Source organism: Notolepis coatsorum, assembly GCF_963971535.1.
Source record: "Notolepis coatsorum genome assembly, chromosome: 19".
Taxonomy (NCBI): domain Eukaryota; kingdom Metazoa; phylum Chordata; class Actinopteri; order Aulopiformes; family Paralepididae; genus Notolepis; species Notolepis coatsorum.
This window is the reverse complement of record NC_140183.1, coordinates 158496-179905: the sequence shown is the minus strand read 5'-3', so window position 1 is coordinate 179905 and position 21410 is coordinate 158496. Positions and strand designations below refer to the sequence as shown.

Below are 21410 nucleotides of genomic sequence, written 5' to 3'. Positions count from 1 at the left end.
TGTATTCATCTGCGGACCGAGGTTCTGTGGGCACCGTGTTCAAGACTTTGAATTCTCCCAAGAAATCGTCGGCCAGATGGGATACCGCCAGCGGCTCTTCTAACCCCCCCCTCCTACTGTCTTACAACCAGCGGGACCCCCCCCCCCCCTTAGTGTATCCAGCTATAATCATTTAAGTACCATCGCTATAGTTCCCTAAAGAACCGGGTTGTATACTTACTCCCTGCGTAACCAGAGATTGGACATTCAATATTGATTTACCTACGAATACTCATTTGCCATACAAGTGCATTTCAAATCATAAATGTAAACAAGTGAACGTTGTATATACCCTTTGCTATATTAAATATTCGATTTGTACATTTGTGTGGACTTCGTTTCATCAGGTGGGAAAGTGTTCATCATATCTATATCATGTACTGGATGGCCAGAAGTTAAAGTACAAGAGGTAGTGGTTTAATAATACCATACTTAACAATACAGTCAGGGAATTGTACCCCTCAGTTACAGTTCTGATGGTCCTCTGTAAGGTTCTGGTGGTCCTCTGTAAGGTTCTGATGGTCCTCTGTAAGGTTCTGATGGTCCTCTGTAAGGTTCTGGTGGTCCTCTGTAAGGTTCTGATGGTCCTCTGTAAGGTTCTGATGGTCCTCTGTAAGGTTCTGACCGTCCTCTGTAAGGTTCTGATGGTCCTCTGTAAGGTTCTGATGGTCCTCTGTAAGGTTCTGATGGTCCTCTGTAAGGTTCTGGTGGTCCTCTGTAAGGTTCTGATGGTCCTCTGTAAGGTTCTGATGGTCCTCTGTAAGGTTCTGGTGGTCCTCTGTAAGGTTCTGGTGGTCCTCTGTAAGGTTCTGATGGTCCTCTGTAAGGTTCTGGTGGTCCTCTGTAAGGTTCTGATGGTCCTCTGTAAGGTTCTGGTGGTCCTCTGTAAGGTTCTGACCGTCCTCTGTAAGGTTCTGATGGTCCTCTGTAAGGTTCTGATGGTCCTCTGTAAGGTTCTGGTGGCCCTCTGTAAGGTTCTGATGGTCCTCTGTAAGGTTCTGATGGTCCTCTGTAAGGTTCTGATGGTCCTCTGTAAGGTTCTGGTGGTCCTCTGTAAGGTTCTGATGGTCCTCTGTAAGGTTCTGACCGTCCTCTGTAAGGTTCTGATGGTCCTCTGTAAGGTTCTGACCGTCCTCTGTAAGGTTCTGACCGTCCTCTGTAAGGTTCTGGTGGTCCTCTGTAAGGTTCTGGTGGTCCTCTGTAAGGTTCTGATGGTCCTCTGTAAGGTTCTGATGGTCCTCTGTAAGGTTCTGACCGTCCTCTGTAAGGTTCTGGTGGTCCTCTGTAAGGTTCTGGTGGTCCTCTGTAAGGTTCTGATGGTCCTCTGTAAGGTTCTGACCGTCCTCTGTAAGGTTCTGATGGTCCTCTGTAAGGTTCTGGTGGTCCTCTGTAAGGTTCTGATGGTGCTCTGTAAAGTTCTGACCGTCCTCTGTAAGGTTCTGATGGTCCTCTGTAAGGTTCTGATGGCCCTCTGTAAGGTCCTGGTGGTCCTCTGTAAGGTTCTGATGGTCCTCTGTAAGGTCCTGGTGGTCCTCTGTAAGGTTCTGGTGGTCCTCTGTAAGGTTCTGATGGTCCTCTGTAAGGTTCTGGTGGCCCTCTGTAAGGAGTTCTCCTTCACTGACCTGGAGCAGGGGGCGGTGGCCCTCAGAATGACTGACAGGCGGTATGGACCAATCCCATGAGGAGTGTCTGCGTCAGCCGGGAGGAAATGCAGAAAGACGGACCGGATGTCAGAGAAGTAGTGGTGATGGGAGAGACAACGATAGGTTATGACTATAACCAAGTTCTGTTAGTTAGGGGCGATGCTTGGCATCACACTGCACTATCTCGCGTACGTGCACGCGTACTGAATAAACCACAAATGTACCTCTAATACCAGTATTAGTCTGACCACACCCCTCATCAGCTTACCTTCATAAGCAGGTGTGTGGTCACCTGCTCTCCTCCTTCCCAAGCTTTCACCACAAGGTGAGGACAAGGGCTGCAGCGGCCGTCTGATGCCAAGCATCGCCCCTAACTAACAGAACTTGGTTATAGTCATAACCTATCGTTCTGTATCGTTAGTGGCTTAGCTTGGCATCACACTGCACAAGGGAGGCCAAGCGGAGCCACTGGCTGACAAATACACCCCGCTGACAGCCCCCCCACAACCATCAGAACAGGGAGGGCCGAGCCCCCCCGACCCCCCCTAATGGCGGGTAGCCCCCCTATTAGGGACGTCACGGGAGGGCGACGGACCCGACCGTGCGAAGAGGCACTCAAGCAACTCAACGCACAGGGTGAGCAGACCGTGGCTTGACCCCACGACTACACACACGCACAACCCGCATGCCACTCGGGAACGAACGGAGGAACAACCTCGTTACTGCCCCCAGAATCACGGGGTCAAGGGCAAACCCAACCCCGTGGCAAGGCCGTAGCAGCGGAGCACGAAGGAAGACCCAGACCCACCAAAAGGACTGGACTCCCTAGAATGGGGGCCCGGAGAAGTCCATGATGCCAGCATCAAGACCCCACCAGGTGGGCACGTAGTGCCCCGCCCCCCACATCGCCAGCGTATTCGGACAAAGGCCCCTCAGTTACTGCACCTGGTATTCCCAGGCGGAATCCCATCCAAGTACTAACCAGGCCAGAACCTGCTTAGCTTCCGAGATCGGACGAGATCGGGCGTGTTCAGGTTGGTATGGCCGTAAGCCGAGCGGGCCCCGTCCCCCCAATAGTACACCGCCTGGCACACTGACCCTGCAGAACAGGCAGTCAGCATGGCCGTAAGCACACAAAAAAGGTTAACCAACGGAAGCAGGCAGCGCACCGGGGAAAAACCAGGCAACAGGCTGTTAACCCTAGCCTGGAGACTGCGGACGAGACAGGCGCCAGAGGGGACAGCTGAACACAGCCGCCCCGGCGGAAGGAGCGTAAGCTGGCGGTGTTGCATGACCAAGCCTCCATTTAAAAACCCCCACCCAGAGGGGTCGAGGCAGAGAAGGCTGACACGATTGGCAGACGTCATGAACGTGCAGGGGCACCCTCAAACGGTGAACCCGGGAGTTGACACTGCTCCAACACACCAGGGAATCAACCACCTCGGTGTTACCCAATGCGGTGGTTGTTCCTATAACCCCTCAAGAAAAAACTCCAAAACACACCTGCGGGTATACACCGGCTATACCGCAGTACAAGTGTTTCAGTTTCCAAAAAGGGTTAACCCAGGCCTACGGGTCGCAAACATCACTTCGGACGGGGCCTGGCGGTACGGGAAGCACAGGGTCACCAGAGGAGGTCAAAAAACCACCCCCACAGGCCCCTCTTCGCCATGCGTGAGAGAGGAGCGAAAAATAATGGAGAACCAGCCCCTAAGCACACCGTACCTGGTATTCCCCGGCGGTCTCCCAACCAAGTACTAACCAGGACCAACCTGTGTAGCGGCCGAGATCCGACGAGATCGAGCGCGTACAGAATGGCATGGCTGTAAGCCATGACGACAGTGCTGAGTAAAAACATACCCAACCAGGGTCTCCATAGCGCTTAACCCTGTGACACCCAGACCGACCTGGCATTTTTCCCCCTGAAAAAAGCCCAAGTCCCTCAGGGTACCAGAACAGCAGATCTGCATCCCCGGCGGACAACGGGTTCAACTGATCTGGACCAGCGTGACCAGAACCAGTCCCGTGCCCTAACCACGCCGACATGCCTACTCCAGGAGAAGGGCAGATATGCGTGTTGATCTTAACATGAAAAGAAGGCGCCACCCAGACGTTCGGACAAACCGCGCCTGGTGGCCCACCCCAAGGGCGTGAGACCCCACCACATATGTTCAGATCCATCCCGTCATCATCCCCCAGACATGAACGAGAATCCGTCGACAACCCACCCAGGTCATGGGATGTGGTCGTCGGAAGAGGAAAAACCCCCATCTCAGTTGCTTTATAAAAACGCTGTTTCAACCACAAGCAACCAAGGCGTGCCAGTCAATCGCCTGTTTACAGCGAGCTAGCACTATACGTGCGTCGGGACACACCCCCATCAATGAACAGGCTATTTAGACCTGTCATTGAATCCCCAAGGCGCCCAGGGGAACGACAAGAGGGGTGTGACACTCCCTAACTCCAACACTTCTGGAATAGAAAGAAGGAAGCATCAACAGTATGTATCCCAGTCTACACAGCCGGGGTAAAAAATGTTCACATTTTTACATCCCACCACCCTCCCATAGGAAAGAGACGGGGATCCCCAGAGAGACTTCCCACGCGAGCTGTACAGATTGAAAAGAATATATTGCACCTTGAGCCATGTAAAAAACTGGTTTTAGGGCCTCCGGGGAAGAGGCACTGAACCCATACACACTCAATAAACGAATTGAATCGAATATACATACAATAGAAAAGGACCCTTCTAGAGGGTCCACTCACTTTGACAATCTGAGGAGGAAGGCTCTGTACTCTGATGGAGGCTTCCTCACATGGAAGAAGGAGTCCGAACTCACAGAAGGCCTGAATAGGCGCTTGGTGAGGAGGAGCCCTGACCACCCCCCCTGAAAACAGATCCATCACATGGACCTGAACAGCACACGGAAGTCCTACCAACAGAGACCTATGGCGGGGGAATTCCTGCGGTGCACACGCCCAATATACCAGGCCGTGGGACCAGGAACTCCCTCCCCCCCCCCAACCCCCCCCCCCCGTAACGTGCCGAACCGCCACGTGACGGGAACCCTGAAGGACAGGGGGTGTACCCCTGACCGACAGAACAATGGGGAGAGGAAAGGTTACCAGTTCACCCCTTTACGACCCCACACCCATGATACGATGTAACGACAAAAAGAGAATATGACACAGTCATAGTCAGCTCTATGAAGCGTTTCACAGCTCCACACAGCGCATGAGCTAACCTGCTATCTGATTTTTACTAAGGAAAAACACAGAATAGAGAGGGCTCTAAGAACCCCGGTCCAACATACACATGTGCTTCTGTGGCCAGTACAACCCAGTTGTAGGTCACATGACACACACAACCCATCATCACCTACAAAAAATGGCAAAAACACTCAACAGAGGAACGCCGTTTTTTTCACAATGAGAGAATACATCATTCTCGATTAGTATCGACCACAGGCCTTGCTAAGCACACATGACAGCAACCAAACCAATTTCCCTTTAGGAAATAAGTTTCTCCAGCAGATTTAGCACAACCTCAGCAATCAAGCTAAGAGTTACATCGCATCCCTACCACACAAAAGACACAATTAGTGCACAAACATGCCTGATAGGAGGATGAAAAAGTCCCCAGGGAACCGGGGGGGAAAAACACAATCCTCCTATTTTACCCTCAATACGGCCAGTTAAAACAGGAAAACCTGTTAATGTGTGAACACACTGTTCATTGTCATTACAGTCTGAGAAAGAACATTCTTTTACTCACTTGTCACCAAGCATAGCTTCATAGGTTAGTTGCCTTAGTAGTGAGTACACGGTACATATAAACACCATGATGTTTCTCACACAACAACCAGATCATTACATCACGATTTGCACGGAGAAGCTAACTGCCAGTGACAAAAACAGCTCACACATAACCCGCAACGTATCCTAAATGCATTGCAACAACACACGTTTTGGGAAAAAACACCGTTATTCACAATACATTTAGCAAAGTAAAACCAGAAGACGTGTTATGAGGTCTGGTCAACCCCATTCCTACCCGGAACGCAGATCAGCGAAGTGCAGTCACAGACACCGTAGGAACACAGCCGTCCTGTGTTGTCCGAACTGGGTAGCGTCACCGCCCCAACCCGTACTACAGTCCCCCGTTGATGCAACCTTGCCGTCCAGGCTCAGGGCAGGGTCGACGAAACATCCCCTGTCAAGGATGACGTCGCGGTCAAGAGTGTAAAACATGTTAAAATCAAAGCACGTTCAACAGAATAGCATCAAGCTAACGGCGATCAGAAGCGAGCTCACGGCGGCGCGCGAGAAGCTAAGCTACCCCGCGCCAGCCATGGCCATAGCAGCAAGCTAACGTTACCTAGCGACCACGACATGCTAGCCCCGCTGCTAACAGCTGACTGGCTAATAGTAGGCCCTAAGCAGGCCATGCAGCGATCCAGCAGGCTAACGCAGCAGTTAACAGCTGACTGGCTAACCGTAAGCTATGAACATGTAAACAATGACATAACACTCACCCAGACAGGCCGCCGTTCTGAACCTCTCCTCACTTTTTAAGAGAAAAGAGAAAACAAGATGTCAACACCGCTTCACAACGGTGACTTTACCACATCCGACGGAATCAGCACAGTACCAACTGGCCTGTGTAGCTGACTTTGAACATGAATCTGCCGCTATCGCACATTACATGCACATATCCCCTCGTGAAGGAATACTCTCATTTGGATATGAAAGATGGGGCCTTAACACGGTGACAGAGAGAATCCACTCGTCCAGAACACACAGGGATCACCAGTGTCAATGGTCGCGGCCCACTAGTTAAAACTATAATGGTCTCCAGACCAAGGCCTTCTGTCGCCTAGGCGGCTAAACAAAGGACCCTAGCCTGGGGCCGGTTTCCATAAACTTTGTCAAGTAGCCCCCATAGCACTAACAGACAAGTGGAGCCCGCCAGCAAACACTACTCACCCAACCTGGAACGCACCGCTTCTCACAACAGCGGCATGTCCGACAGTTCAGCTGTGGCCTGACAGGTTTCACCCCAACAAACACAGCAAGGAACTGCAGTTGAGAAGCATGCAGCGGCGTGCTCCCAATACGAAAACCGGTGGAGGGTTTTTAGAATGATCATCATCTTCCAGACACTCCAGTACGAAGACAATATCGCCGTATTTTCTCGAAAATAGTGAGAGAGAAAATAAAGATATGATGTCAACGTATCCTTGTTTCCCAAAGCTGCTCCTAAACCTTTCTTCCATCATGGTGTCAAGTGTGGGGATCTACCGAGGCACTTCTTCCTTGTGGTGAAAGCGAGAAGGAGGAGAGCAGGTGACCACACACCTGCTTATGAAGGTAAGCTGATGAGGGGTGTGGTCAGACTAATACTGGTATTAGAGGTACATTTGTGGTTTATTCAGTACGCGTGCACGTACGCGAGATAGTGCAGTGTGATGCCAAGCTAAGCCACTAACGATACAGAACTGGATCCACATGTTCAGGGTCGTCTCGTTTGTCCTCGGTGAGCCAGGACTCTTTGTAGAGAGGTTAACGGTTAACCCTTTCACCGCGACAATACACAGACGGTTAACCCTTTCACTGCCACACGACCGCCGTCGGTTGTGTGATAGTAAAGGGTTAACCTTCTGTCGTGTGGCAGTGAAAGGGTTATTAAATGGTCCGACTAAAAGATGAACCCGTGAACCATGACTCATCATGTCAAGACTCCTCTCTGGCTGCGCAGAAGGACAAAGCACTGCTTGAATCAGTCAAGAGCAGCAAACAATACCCATGGAAACGGTTGACTTGATGACTCATCCCCCTCTTTCCTGTTTTGCATTTTTTATTTTTTTATATTATTATTTTATTTATTTACTTAGCTGTAAATGTCCAAATTGTGATTTCCTTGACCATTTATCATCAGGTGTATTATTGTGTGACCCCTGCCTTCATAATGATAGTTAGGATGAATGGTGGGTATAGAGATTAGATTAGAGTCTAATTTATTGTCATTATACAGCACAACTACTGTAAACTAATTAGTATGGAAATATAAAGGTGATCGGTGACTTGAGAAAAGTTATGCTATATTATGAGTTAAAATCATATAAACGATTTTGATTTGTTTTGTTCTCATGGACTGATGTATTGGAATATGTATTTTTTGGTTGGAGAATTGTGATATCTGACTTATGAATATTGAGTGAGCTTTGATTCACTTGTTTTGTTCGTTGTGATGTTTTCTTGTGAGTACTTCAATGTTTGTGGTTTTATATTTTTATTTTACTTTTTTGTGTGTGTTTGTATTTTTTATGTTTGCAGGAAGAGTAGTCTCACTTTGGTGTACTGTAGACTAATGGAGATCCACAATAAAACAACAACAAAACAACAGAAATAAGTTTGGCTTCCAACCAGAATGCAAATGTAACAGTAATAGTAATAGTAATAGTAATATACAATGTACAGGTGATTAAGCTGGATAGACAATATACAAATTAGTACAGTTTTATTTATTTAATTAGTACAATTAGTACGGGGAGAGAGAACCTGTCGAGGACATTCCAAGAGTTAGATCAGAACATAGTTGAGGAACCATCCAGTCATTAGATCAGGAACCCTAAGAACCATCCAGTCATTAGATCAGAACCTACTTGGACTTCAAGATGGCGGCCGTGCAGTAGACAACTCGCACCACATGCTCCCGGTGATAATTGACTAAACTATCTGAAAACACGGCTTAAATTACTTTTACTTTTACTGCTGGATTGTGTATCACATGGAGTGTTTCTCTTTTTATTTGCCGTGCTGTCGTTGAGATGTTTTGTTGTTTGTTTGTCTTTGTTGCTTGTTGGCGAAGCTGCAAATATGAATTGCCCCACGCGTGATCAATAGGGTTGTCTTAATCTGAATCTGAATCTGAATCTGAATCCTCCTCCTCTTCCTCCTCTTCCTCCTCCTCCTCTTCCCCTCCTCCTCTTCCTCCTCCGCCTCCTCTTCCTCCCCCTCCTCCTCCTCTTCCTCCTCCTCCTCCTCCTCTTCCTCCTCCTCCTGCTCCTCCTCTTCCCCTCCTCCTCCTCCCCTCCTCCTCCTGCTCCTCCTCATCCTCCACCTCTTCCCCTCCTCCTCCTCCTCCTCCTCCTCCTCCTCCTCCTCCTCCTCCTCCTCCTCCTCCTCCTCCTCCTCCTCCTCTTCCTCATCCTCCTCCTCCCCCTCCTCCTCTTCCTCATCCTCCTCCTCTTCTTACTCCTCCTGCTCCTCCTCTTCCCCTCCTCCTCCTGCTCCTCCTCCTCCTCATCCTCCTCCTCCTCATCCTCCTCCTCATCCTCCTCCTCCTCCTGCTCCTCCTCATCCTGCTCCTCCTACTCCTCCTCCTCCTGCTCCTGCTCCTGCTCCTGCTCCTCCTCCTCCTCCTCCTCCTCCTCCTCCTCCTCCTCCTCCTCCTCCTCCTCCTCCTCCTCCACGGGGAGCAGCGTAATGGCTCATGTTAGGCAGGCCATGCATTATGCAGCAGCTTAGGCCAAAACGCTGGATCTTCATGTCCTCGGCTACAGTCCACTTGTCGCTGCTCTGGTCGTAGCGCTCCATGTTGGAGAGGGCGGTCGAGTCATTGTGGCCTCCGACCACGAAGAGCAGGTCGTCCAGCACCGCGATGCCAAAGCTGCAGCGGGGGGTGATCATGTCGGGCAGGGCGCTCCAGGAGTCAGTCAAGGGGCTGTAGGCCTCCGCGCTACGCAGGGCGTGTCCATCGTCCCACCCTCCCACCTGAGGACAGGACACATGAGAGGAATGTTTTAGTGTGTGGCTAAGGCAGGCAGACACTGTATTAATCCACTTAGGGAAATGAGGGCATCACAGCAGCATTGCAAGTCAAATGATACATATCTATAGAAATATCTAATATAAAGCATTTGTCTCCGTGTGCACCTACCGCATAGAGTTGTCCTCCGTACGCAGCGACTCCCACTCCGCCACGCCTGCTGCTCATGGGGGCGATCAGAGTCCACTGGTTGGTGTCTGGGCTGTAGCACTCAGCTGTGAGCAGATACCCCGTCCTGTTGACGCCACCACAGATGTAAACCTGTAATAAGAAAGAATATTCTAATTTAGTTTATATATTCCATTTGATTTCATTCTACTTTAATTGTCTGTTAATGTTGATGCACCAAAGGACCAAGACACATCTTTTGTATGTGCAAGCTTACTTGGCAATAAAGACATTTATGATTTCTTTTTTTATTTTATTTTTTCTCCTCTTTTTTTCGATTTTTTCTCCCATCCCACTGTTAGTCGTTATCCCTTCCTGGTTGTTGTTAAAGTTAAATGCATCAATCTGGTCCACTTTGAGAGCAAAACAAAGAGGCTAGATCTATGATGAACTTTGTGCTCAAAACACAAAATCGACTAGACCTAGTGCTTCCCAATCCTCTCTTCGAAGCACCCGTTCAATGTATTTGTTAAATTCCACCACCAGCACACCTGATTCAACTTAACTAGCCCTTTATTAGTTGAATCAAGGTGTGCTGGTGGTGGAATTTAACAAATAGATGGAACCTGGCGCTGACTAAGGTGATGGATGCCTCGGGGTCTTGGCCAAGATTGTAGTGACTGCTCTACATGCACCTCCGAGGCCTTGGATCAGTTATTCACCGCCGTCTGTCCGTGGTCCTGTCAACTGATTAACAGTATTTACAGACTGTTAACAGATTAACAGTCAATGCGGTTTCATTGCTGGGTTAAGTACTTCTATTCTATTCACATAATACGCCTACTTCATATATCTACTCCATTCACATATATGCCTACCACTTGTATCTATTGCTATGTCCGCCTACTACAATCTCATGAGCTGTCTAACGCCTGTCCCGTCTCCCTGTCTCCCTATGACTTGCTGTCCTGGAGTGTTGACCGGAGTGTTGGACGTCCCGTGACTAAGGCCGGGAGGTTGCGACCCCCTCTGCGTGCCCCCCTGTCTCCGGAGGTCTCGTAGTGGTGACCGGAGTGCCGGATGTCCCGCGATGATGTCGGGGAGTTCGCGACCCTCTCTGCGCCGCCCCCTATCTCCCTGTCTCCGGCTGTCCCTGAGCAACGACCAGAGTGTTAAATGTCCCTTGACTAAGACGGGGAGGACGTGACCCTCTTTGCGCCGCCCCTGTGCCTCAAATAGATTCGCTATCAGCTCTATCTTTAATCTTTCAAAATGTTCAGTTGCTATCGCTATTAGCTCTATCTTTAATTTTTCAAAATGTACAGTTGCTATTGCATGCACTCATCTGTGTTCCACTACACACATGAGTACATGCTTACCAACTGTCCGTCTGCAACACTACTATCACCAACATCTAAGAAGGGAGATCCCCCTTTGAATGGCCCTTCTAAGGTTTCTCTCCTCCACACTGCCTGTGGAGCTTTTTTCCCTATTGTTAGGTTTTAGTGAGTTTTTCCTTACCTTCGCGTGGGGTATGTCTGGGAGTGCTTGCATTCTTTCATTTATTTGCATTCATCTAAAAATGTTTGCACCTTATGGTGTTCTTGTTCTGTTCTTGACTTATTGTTATGTTTTCTTCTTGACTTGTTTAAAGAAGATCTGTACGGCCCATGGGGACATTAACGTGTGTTGTCGGGCCCTATAAATAAATTTGATTTGATTTGATTTAACCGCTGGGGTGTCTCGCGGAGACAAATTGTTTAAATGATTAACTTTTCTGTTTCTATATTATTTTTGTATTATGTACTGTAACTGAGGGGTACAATTCCCTGACTGTATTAATCAAGTACTGATATCATTGAATCACTACCGACTTGTACATTGCTGGCCAACACCGTACAAAGGTATTCTAGATGACGACACTCGCACAATAACAGGTTTTCCACAGAAAATACTAGTTTACAATATTTATTACATAAAAGGGATTGTTTACAGTATATACTTTGGTCAATTGCGCTTATAAGGCAAATAGAATGTGCATGTAAATCAATAATGGATATTAAGTAATTAGATCTATGGATCTTCTGGGATAGGGGTACTACCGGTTGTAAGCCAGCAGAGGGGGCCAAAGCTCTAGGCAAGTCAATGGTTCACGGGGCGATGTCACCCCTGGGGCAGCGGGGAGAACAGTGGTGATCCCAGGGTGCGCTCCGCGCAGATGAGCCGTCGAGCCTCTGTTATGACAGAGACAGGCTTGCGTGATGGTCTCACGGGCACGGGTAAATCCCACAGTAGCAGTGGGGTAGGCGGTTCTCTGTTCCAGCAGCTTGGTCAAAGCAATGAAGAAGAATAATCCTTGCCCGGAGAGTGGCACTGCCGGTGGGGTGTAGATCCCCCGTGGTGCTGCTGCTCCGGTGTAGATATCCTCTCCGGTGCGGTAGTGCACGGCTGAACTTGACGTTACTGTAGTGAGCTCAAACATGGGATGGGCATTTTACAAATGTGCAAGGATCTAACATATTGTAGCTCCGCCTTACTCACCATGGCTCTTTGCATGTTTGGGTCGGATGGTCTACCTTGTCCACCCATAGACTTAACCATTGGCATATTTTTATTTATAAGGCTATTCTTGGTTTGCTTCCATCATACAGATCATATGGATCTACATTCTTTAAAAAGGTATGGGAAGTTATTGTCTTCGCTCCCAGGACTTATTCCTACTATCTTTCCCTAAAGCCCACACTGGATTGGGAAAAGGGGGGTTTAAGTATGCTGCTCCTTCTACTAATTATCCAAAAATCGTTGGTAGGTGGTCTCATTGGATGCATTTAAAGTAATTTTTTTTTTATATCTTTTCCCCCCTTTTTTTCCCCGATTTTTCTCCCATCCCACTGTTAGTCGTTATGCCAATTCCCGCTCCCCTTCCTGGTTGTTGCGCACCCCCCCTACTGTTGGTCCGGGAGGCCGGAGACTGTCATATGCTTTCCTCCGACACATGTGCAGCCAGCCGGCAGCCAGCCTGGCAGCGCAGACTCTCACCGGGAGAGTGTAACGTGTGGAAGGTCGCACTACCTCCCTCCAGATCTTACCCTTGCTGAGCAGGCGCCCCGACCGAACTGTAGGAGTATTTTTCTGTTTACAACGCCCAGGACCCACCCATCAGTTTTCCCACCCTCTAATACTGCCAATTGTATTAGTACGGACGACCAGCCAAGCTGAAAACAATGTGGAGAGCTGGGCTCAAACACGCGAACCCAGCGTCTCCAGCATTGGTGGTGAGTCCCTTGCCCAATGCACCACCTAGCCGCCCGACATTTATGATTTCTGATCTAACGCTCCTTGTGTTCATCTAGCACCCTGTGTCCCTCAGTTCCACCCACCTTGCCCTGGAGGGCTGCTGCCCCGGGGGACTCCCTGCGCTCCAGCATGGGTGAGATCACTGTCCACTGGTCGGTTTCAGGCTCGTAGCGCTCGGCGGTGTTCAGTCGCACGCGTCCGTCTCTCCCTCCCATAGCGTAGATACAGCCGTCCAACACCACCACGCTGATGTTAGCGCGGCGTGAGTGCATGGGAGCCGCCTGCAGCCAGCTGCGAGTGAAGGGGTTGAACCTGCGCACACTGCTGAGATCCTGTACGACGCTGTCCTGGCCGCCGACGCAGTAGACCAGACCGTGGAGATAAGCGGTGCCGTGGAACCACCGGGGACTCTCCCCTTCAACGCTCACGTCCATCCATCCACCGGCTCGGATATCGTAAGCCTCCATGGTCGTGCTGCCGCCACCCCAGCCTCCGATGGCCAATAGGACCTCCTGGGGCAGGCGTGGGCGCGTCAGGGGGTTTGGGAGCCCATCGGAGCCAGAGGGGTTCAGGACGCTGAGGATGAGGGGCCTGCAGTCATGGCTGTCCCTCACCACAGGGTTGTTCTGGACGTTGTTCAGCAAGTAGTCAGGCCTCATCAAGCCCATGCGAACCTGGGAAGAGACAAGCAGACAGCGGGTACAACTTAGACATCGGTTGTAGACGGTTTCTGTTGCTAGGGAACAGTTTGGACCCAAATGTTTGAGAACCACTGTACTAGGGAACCTAGTGTTGTTTTAATGTAACGCACAGTAATACAATTAGTTTTCTTTTTTTTATAAATGTTTTTATTTTATTTTATTTTCATACATAAAACAGAACATAACAGTACAATAATAATAATAATAATAATAATAATAATAATAATAATAATAATAATAATAATAATAATAATAATAATAATAATAATAATAATAATAATAATAATAATAATAATAATAATAATAATAATAATAATAATAATAATAATAATAATAATAATAATAATAATAATAATAATAATAATAATAATAATAATAATAATAATAACAACAGCGACGACAACAATAATAACAGTAACATGAATCATAATGACCTTGACAAGAGACAGACCAAGAAAAAGTTAAATAATAATAATAAAATTTAAAATAATGTGGCTCAGGCACTAGCAACCATGTTTGTGTATCCGTAATACAATTAGTTACCTTGGGCAGCAGCAAAGAGATGTGTGTTTTACGCTCCTCACGGGAGTGGTCGATCCAACGGAGGACGGCCTCGAACACCGTCTCCTCGCTCTTCACGTTCAGGTCATCCCTCTCGATGATGTCCACCAGTTGCTGCGGGGACAGCTCCACAAACTCCTGTGAGACGCGCAACATCTCCTCAAAGTGGCACACGGTGAAGAGATGGGCCTTGCGCCTCAGGTCAGGGCAGTTGTAGATGTCCACGAACCTCCAGATGCCAACACAGTTTTCCAGAGACAGCTGGCCTTCTAGGAAGTCAGAGCACGCTCCTACTATGCCAGTGACGCGAAGCTGGTCTGCAGCCACCAGAAGCTCTTCCACGTTCTCTGCTGTCACCAGCACAGAGCTTGTGTATGCGTACTCTATGATGAGCTGCATCATACCCGGGGACACCCCAGGGATAGTGTAGACTGCTTTCTCTGAGTCGCTCCAGCGAGTGAAGAGGGCTCTGTGGGACGCAGAGTACAGAGATATCTGATGAGTAAACAGTAAGCAACATTCTGTCCTGTGTAGTAATTAGGGCTGACCCCTATTAGTCGAATAGTTGACTAATCGGTCGAAAGGAGCCGTAGTCGACTGCCAACCTCTTAGAAGCATGGCTAACGCTAATGGCACGCATACCAGAGGCCAACTGCCTAAGAAAAAAGGCACAGAGGCACTGAAATAGGATATTTCACCCATCTAATGAACACAGTAGACTAGACAAATATCAAGATGTATCCATCAGTGGACCAATTGCATGCTTTTGCAGAGGACAAGAAGCCTTCAGTCGACTCCTTCAGACATTAAGCACCCCCCACAGCCCAAATGGAATGATACAAAAATATATATATATATTATACTTTTTTTTTAAATGTTTTATATATAGTCGACTAACGGCAAATTTAGGCCAACCATAGTCGACTATCCAAATCCTTAGTCGGGGACAGCCCTAGTAGTAATATATTTTCACTGTAGAAGTATAGGGTCTTAGCACAGTAGAAGTATAGTATCTTTTTACAGTATAAGTACACTATAGTATCTGTTTACAGTAGAAGTACACTATAGTATCTGTTTACAGTAGAAGTACAGTATAGTATCTGTTTACAGTATAAGTGCAGTATAGTATCTTTTTACAGTAGAAGTACATTGTTGTGAAGGGCCAGATTAAACCGAATATATATATTTATTTATGTATATATATTTAATTGTATTTGTATATTCTCTAATATTCCCTGATATCCCTTGTATATTCCTTGTACAATATGCATTGAATATCCATTCTAGCCTACTGAACATCCCATAATAGTCTCCATTCTACTATTGGTCGAGACCTTGGTGCCAGGCTGCCATACCCCTCAGACCCAGTTCAGACGTACCGCTCAACATGTACGAACAAGTCCTAGTTCCGCGTAGGAATCTGGCTACCGCACCACTAATGGGACTATTTGTTCATAGTGCGTATATATACTGCGCTACTAAAGTAGGACTTCCTTTTCAGTCCAGTTTCTTACCCTCCAATAGAGTCACAGACGTAAAGCCTCCCCGCGACGCCACGTGTGGGAGTAAGGCCAAGTTCGGCTTACCATCGGTATTGAGACATCGTGTATATTAATATTTGAATAGTCATATTTGGCACTATATCGTCGAGTTGGACGTAGTCTATTAAGCTAATAATAGTCTGTTAATATATAGTGCTTCGTGCGGTGAGAATACTACCGTAGTCAGTACCCCATCGTTTCGGGCAGAGAACTGGCTGCTTATCCAGGGTGGTTGACCCCACGTGAAGCTGCACCCGAGGAGCCCCAGAGCCGACGAGCGAGTGGACCTGTATACCGGATTATTCTACCGACGACAGCCCGCCTTCCCAGGCACGGATTATGCTTTGTATACGTTGATTATTCCATGGATAAAGACCCCAGACACTGCCGTGTGTTGGAACCCCCCCCCCTGGAGAGGACGCAAGGTGAGGAGACGCTCTGCAAGACGAGGTCGCTTCACGTCTCTCCCCCGTGGACCGGAGGACGCCGGCCCACAAAGAGTCCACCTGCTTTCATCTGTGGTCCAAGGATCGCCGGCGCATTGAACGGCACTACAGTGGGTTCACCTGGGATACCCTTGGCCGGATGAGGCAGCCGGATTCTACCCCCCCCCCTTCCTACTCCTGTCGGCTTACAAGCGACCGGATTAACCCCCCCTAGTGTATCCAGCCTATAATCATTAAAGTATCATTGCTTTTATTCCTTAACTATTCCAGGTCGTATATGTACCACCTGCGCCTTCAGAGATTGGACATTCTCTATTGATATACCGACGAATACTCTTGCCATAAAAGTGCATACTAATTCCCATTCATAAATGTGATTGATTTGATTAAGTGCTTGCTCTACACACCATCGCTGTGTAGAAATAAAGACCTATTTCTAATTCGTACATTTGTGTTGGATCCGTTTCATCTACGTGACAGTGTTCATCATAATATATTTATGCCGAGTACTGGGTGGCCGAATATTAAGTACAAAGGTAGTGGTAGTAAGTATCATATCTAGTAATACAGTCAGGGAATTGTACCCCTCAGTTACAATTGGTCCTTCGAGCCGGATGGTAATTAGTGTAATATTAATATAGTGTTATTAATATTGAAATGGCCTATGATGAACACTCCACGAAACGATCCTCCTAACCAACGCCCGCAGCGCGAACGACGGCTCCCTCAGTACTTAGAGGCTTACGCTGTCAGTCAACAACCTAGTCTTCTACTAACAGTAAACGCGGTAAAACTAGAAAGTAAAAGTATGTCTAACCCCAACGCCCAGACTACCCCGACCATAGAGGCCCCTACGGGCTCTAATGTAACTGACCAAGTTCACGGTGGGGACCAGTGGGAACCAGACATGACTTCACACCCCGCCAGTACTGAAGAAGTAGTCCCCGATGAGTCCCAGGAGGAATACAACGCTACCGAGAGAGAACTCGGCACGGAAGAAGACGGGGAGAGCACCGTGGAGATAGAGCTCCAAGGCTCCGCAAGGAGTACCCCGAGGGAAGGCTCCCCTATACAACCGCCTTCTCCCAGCGAGGCAGAGAGGACCCTACAACAGGCCTTCCTCATCAGCCTGAACGCCGCTGCTGAACGCGACCGACTGCAGATCCAGCAGCGGAGCGAAGAAGAGCATATACGTCTAGAAATAAGACGCATTCAGAGAGAAGAGAATGTGGCCCGAGACCGAGCAGACAGCCAGCGAGCAGCTGCTGGTGCTCTACGGGACGCAGAGCGCGACAGACAGCAAGCGCAACTAATAGAACAGCTGATCAGACGGACAACACCCTCTCCCTCCGCCAGAGGCTCCAGGAACTCGTCTAGACACACCTCCAGGGTGGCATCCCCTAGCCGAGTAAACAACCCTGAACTTGACCAACAGACGAGGTCTATACCCCCCACAGACCACCTCCCCCCACCGGTCCAAGCGAGACCTAGCAACCGGGAAGGAGCAGCATATCCTGTGGAGAGGCTAAACCAGAGACTACAAGCACTGGATGACCTAACTGAAGACGAAGAGGAAGAGGAGGAGAACCACGCCCGACGACAGCACAGTACTCTACCGGACCAGGAGGTCCGGTACAGCCCAGGCTATACTCCCGCGGAGCTGCGCTACAGACCCCCGACTCTATACACGGGTGAGCACGACGCACGACCCGCACCGAGGAACAGCACCTGGACAAGCGGGCCACGGTACACTGCCGGTACCAGCCCATACCAAGGAGCGGGAGGAGACTCGCCTAGGAGGCCTCTCCCCCAACGCTCGCCGATGTATCCACAGTCAGCGTCATACATTGGCACGCCTATGGTACCCGACTTCACCCAAGAGAACCGGGCCCAGTATACAGAACTCCGCATGTGTCTGGAGACCATGTTGGTGGATGTATTGGATGAACGCCATAAATACGCCATCCTACTGAAGCACTTAAAGGTACCCCGCGCACATAATATAGCGCTCGCCTACGCGACTTCCACCACCCCATACACAGCAGCGCTGGTAGCATTGGACCAGAGGTATGGGCGCATATGGGATTACGTGATCCAGGAGATCCGACACATCGACCGCTTACCCCCAGCAATAGACAATCGAGCACTGGACGACCTGTCCATCAGAGTGCAGTCCCTGGTAGGGATGTTGGGAGCGCAGAGAGAGAAGGGGAGGCATGAACTTTACGCCAACTCAAATGTGGAAAGGATCTTGGAGAAGCTGCCGCCCGCTCGACAGGAGCGTTTTAGGCGGCAGAGAGACCACCGAGACCCGAATGGCCCCGAACCGAACCTCCTCGATCTAGCAGACTTCCTGGCGAGAGAAGTCAGCAGCCTACGGCTAGATACATTCGGACGGAGCACCCCTGGCTCCAGAGAAGGAACCAGACGACTAAATGATGGAAGAAGATCGGTGACTGTGATGCACCAATCGGAGTCAGTACCGAGCAGCAGGAGCCACAGTACCCCCTCCAGAACGGAGAAGTGGAAGATAGTGTGCCCCTACTGTGAGAAAGAACACTGGCTAGCGCAATGTGACTCCTTCCCCAAGCTGAACGCGGAGGAAGCAAGTCAATGGATAAAGTCCAACAAGCGCTGTTTTCGCTGTGCGCGCTCACACATGGCAGCCGAATGCCGCTTAAAGAAAAGGTGCACCAAGTGCGATGGAGCCCATCTGGACATACTTCACGACAGTAACAGACGGCGCCCGTCACCCGCACCATCCAGCAGCAAAGCGAGCGTCATGTACATCGATCCCGCCAGCAGCAGTGGAGCTCGAGTACTCCTAAAAGTAGTGCGTGTGACACTAAGCTACCAGAATAAAGTCCTGGACACTTACGCCGTCCTCGATGACGGGTCAGAGAAGACCCTGCTGCTCGCCTCCGCTGCGGCCCAGCTAGGGCTGCGGGGAAGCGAAACCCAAATGACAATTCGGACAATAAGACGAGATTTGAAGACGATAAAGGGCGAGAATGTCTCATTCTCTATCGCAGCAAGCGGCCAGCCTGAGCGACGGTACCAGATTACAGACGCTTTCACCAGCCAAGAAATAGGACTGTCGCGGTACACATACCCCGTCGCCAAGCTGATGGAGAAATATGCACATCTGCGCAAGTTACCGATCCCGCTCATAGACAATGCTGACCCTGTTGATAGGCTCCGACCATGCAGACCTCATTGTCCCGATAGACCGGGTTCATACCGGACCCCGAGGCTGTCCTGCAGCAGTCGAGACCCGTTTGGGATGGACTCTCCAAGGCCCGCTCGCCAAATCTCTCAACCGAAGTACAGCCACTAGATGTCTCCACTCCCGAGTCACAGAGGGAGAAACCGCACTCCTGCAACACGTAGAGCGGTTATGGACCTTGGAACAAATGCCCTTTAAGAACGGAAAGAAAGACATTCGCTCTAAAGATGACATTTACGCCATTCACCTCCTCGAGACAGGGACCAAGAGAGTCCCGGTCAACGGCGTGTTGAGATACGCCACGCCACTCCTGCGGCGAGAAGGAATGCCTACTTTCCACGCCAAGACAGACGCCACAGAACGGTACCTGCTGAACACGGAGCGGCGCTTAGCCAAGAGCCCCGCCCAACAGAGTGTATACCGCGCTGAGATTGAGAAGCTCATCACAGCGGGACACGTCACAAAGATGGACATTAAAGAGGCTGACCAGACCATTGAATCGTGGTACGTGCCTCACCACAAGGTCCATCACAACGGTAAAGACCGCATAGTATTTAACTGCAGCTACCAGATCGGATCCCAAAATCTGAATAAAGAGTTACTGCCCGGTCCCACACTCGGCCCCTCCCTACTCGGCGTTCTACTCCGCTTCCGCCAGGAAAAGGTGGTCATCAGCGGGGACATTAAAGGAATGTTCCTGCAGGTGAGATTAGTAGAGGAGGACAAGCCCCTGTTACGGTTCCTATGGAGAGAGAAGCCAGGAGATGAGCACCCAGCCATCTACCAATGGGAAGTCCTCCCCTTCGGAACGACGTGCAGCCCCTGCTGTGCTACATTTGCACTACAGAAACATGTAGCAGAGGACCCAGCAGCGGACGAAGAGGTCCGACACAGCGTAAAGAACAGCTTCTACGTAGACAACTGTCTACAAAGCCTTTCAACCCAGGAAGAAGCCGAGGCTCTCCTGATTAAACTCCGCGCCTCATTGATCAAAGGCGGCTTTGATCTCAGGCAGTGGGCCAGCAGCGATCCGCAAGTACTGCGCAGCCTCTCCTCCGAGGACAAGGCAGCCAGCAGCGAGACCTGGATGGCTACAATCCCGGGAGAAGCCCAGGAGATGACCCTGGGATTGGTGTGGCGATTCAAAACAGATTCGCTTCACTACAGACACAAGCCCCTGACTACGGAGCAGGGAAGGCCGGCGGCGGCGCCGACCACCAGACGGAGTGTGTACACAACACTCGCCCGACAATATGACCCGCTAGGATGTATTCTACCGTACACCACCAGGGCAAAAATGATTGTACGAGCATTGTGGGACAAGGACCAGGGCTGGGACGACCCCATTCCCGCACAACTTGCATCCACCTGGAGAGAGTGGGAGATGGAGCTCCACTCACTTCCAGGCGTTAATATGCGCCGAAGCTACTTCCCACCCACGGTGAGGCCAGAGACATGTAAAATGGACTTACACGTCTTCAGTGACGCCTCAGAGGTCGCATACGGATCAGTAGCCTACTTGCGGGCCCAAGAAAGGGGGGGAGAGATCTACACAGCATTTGTCCTCGCCCGCTCGAGAATAGCCCCACGCAAGCAACAATCTATCCCACGTCTAGAGCTCTGCGCAGCCCTAGCCGGAGCGCACCTAGCCACGCTCATCCAACGTGAGCTCACCATACCGGTGTCTAGAACAATCCTGTGGTCAGATTCCACGACAGTACTCGCCTGGATCAAATCGGACTCATGCAAGTACAAAGTCTTCGTGGGAGTCAGAGTCACCGAGATTCAAGACTTAACCGAAGAGTTAACCGGAGAAACAGAGTGGCGCTACGTTGATACAAAACAGAACCCAGCTGACGTCATCACCCGGGGGATCCCCCTGGATGACCTCACCCGTCACAATGCTTACAGTGACGGCCCAGCATTCCTAAAGCTCCCGGAAGGAGAGTGGCCCACGCCTATCCCGAGGGAAGCCAGTCAGGAGGAGGCTGAGAATAAGAAGCCTGTGTTCTGTGGA

At 49.8% G+C, this 21410-nt stretch overlaps 1 protein-coding gene across 1 annotated transcript in view; it reads left to right on the top strand.

The window, feature by feature from the left end:
* Window positions 1–21410, top strand: part of LOC311245888 (adrenocorticotropic hormone receptor-like) — a gene marked incomplete at both ends in the record, with an annotated part of 96261 nt that overhangs the window by 32324 nt on the left and 42527 nt on the right. Inside the window, 2 exons of the mRNA XM_084335913.1 lie at window positions 1434–1538; window positions 1623–1702. Coding sequence (XP_084192039.1) covers window positions 1434–1538; window positions 1623–1702 — 185 coding nt within the window. The remainder of the gene's footprint in view (window positions 1–1433; window positions 1539–1622; window positions 1703–21410) is intronic.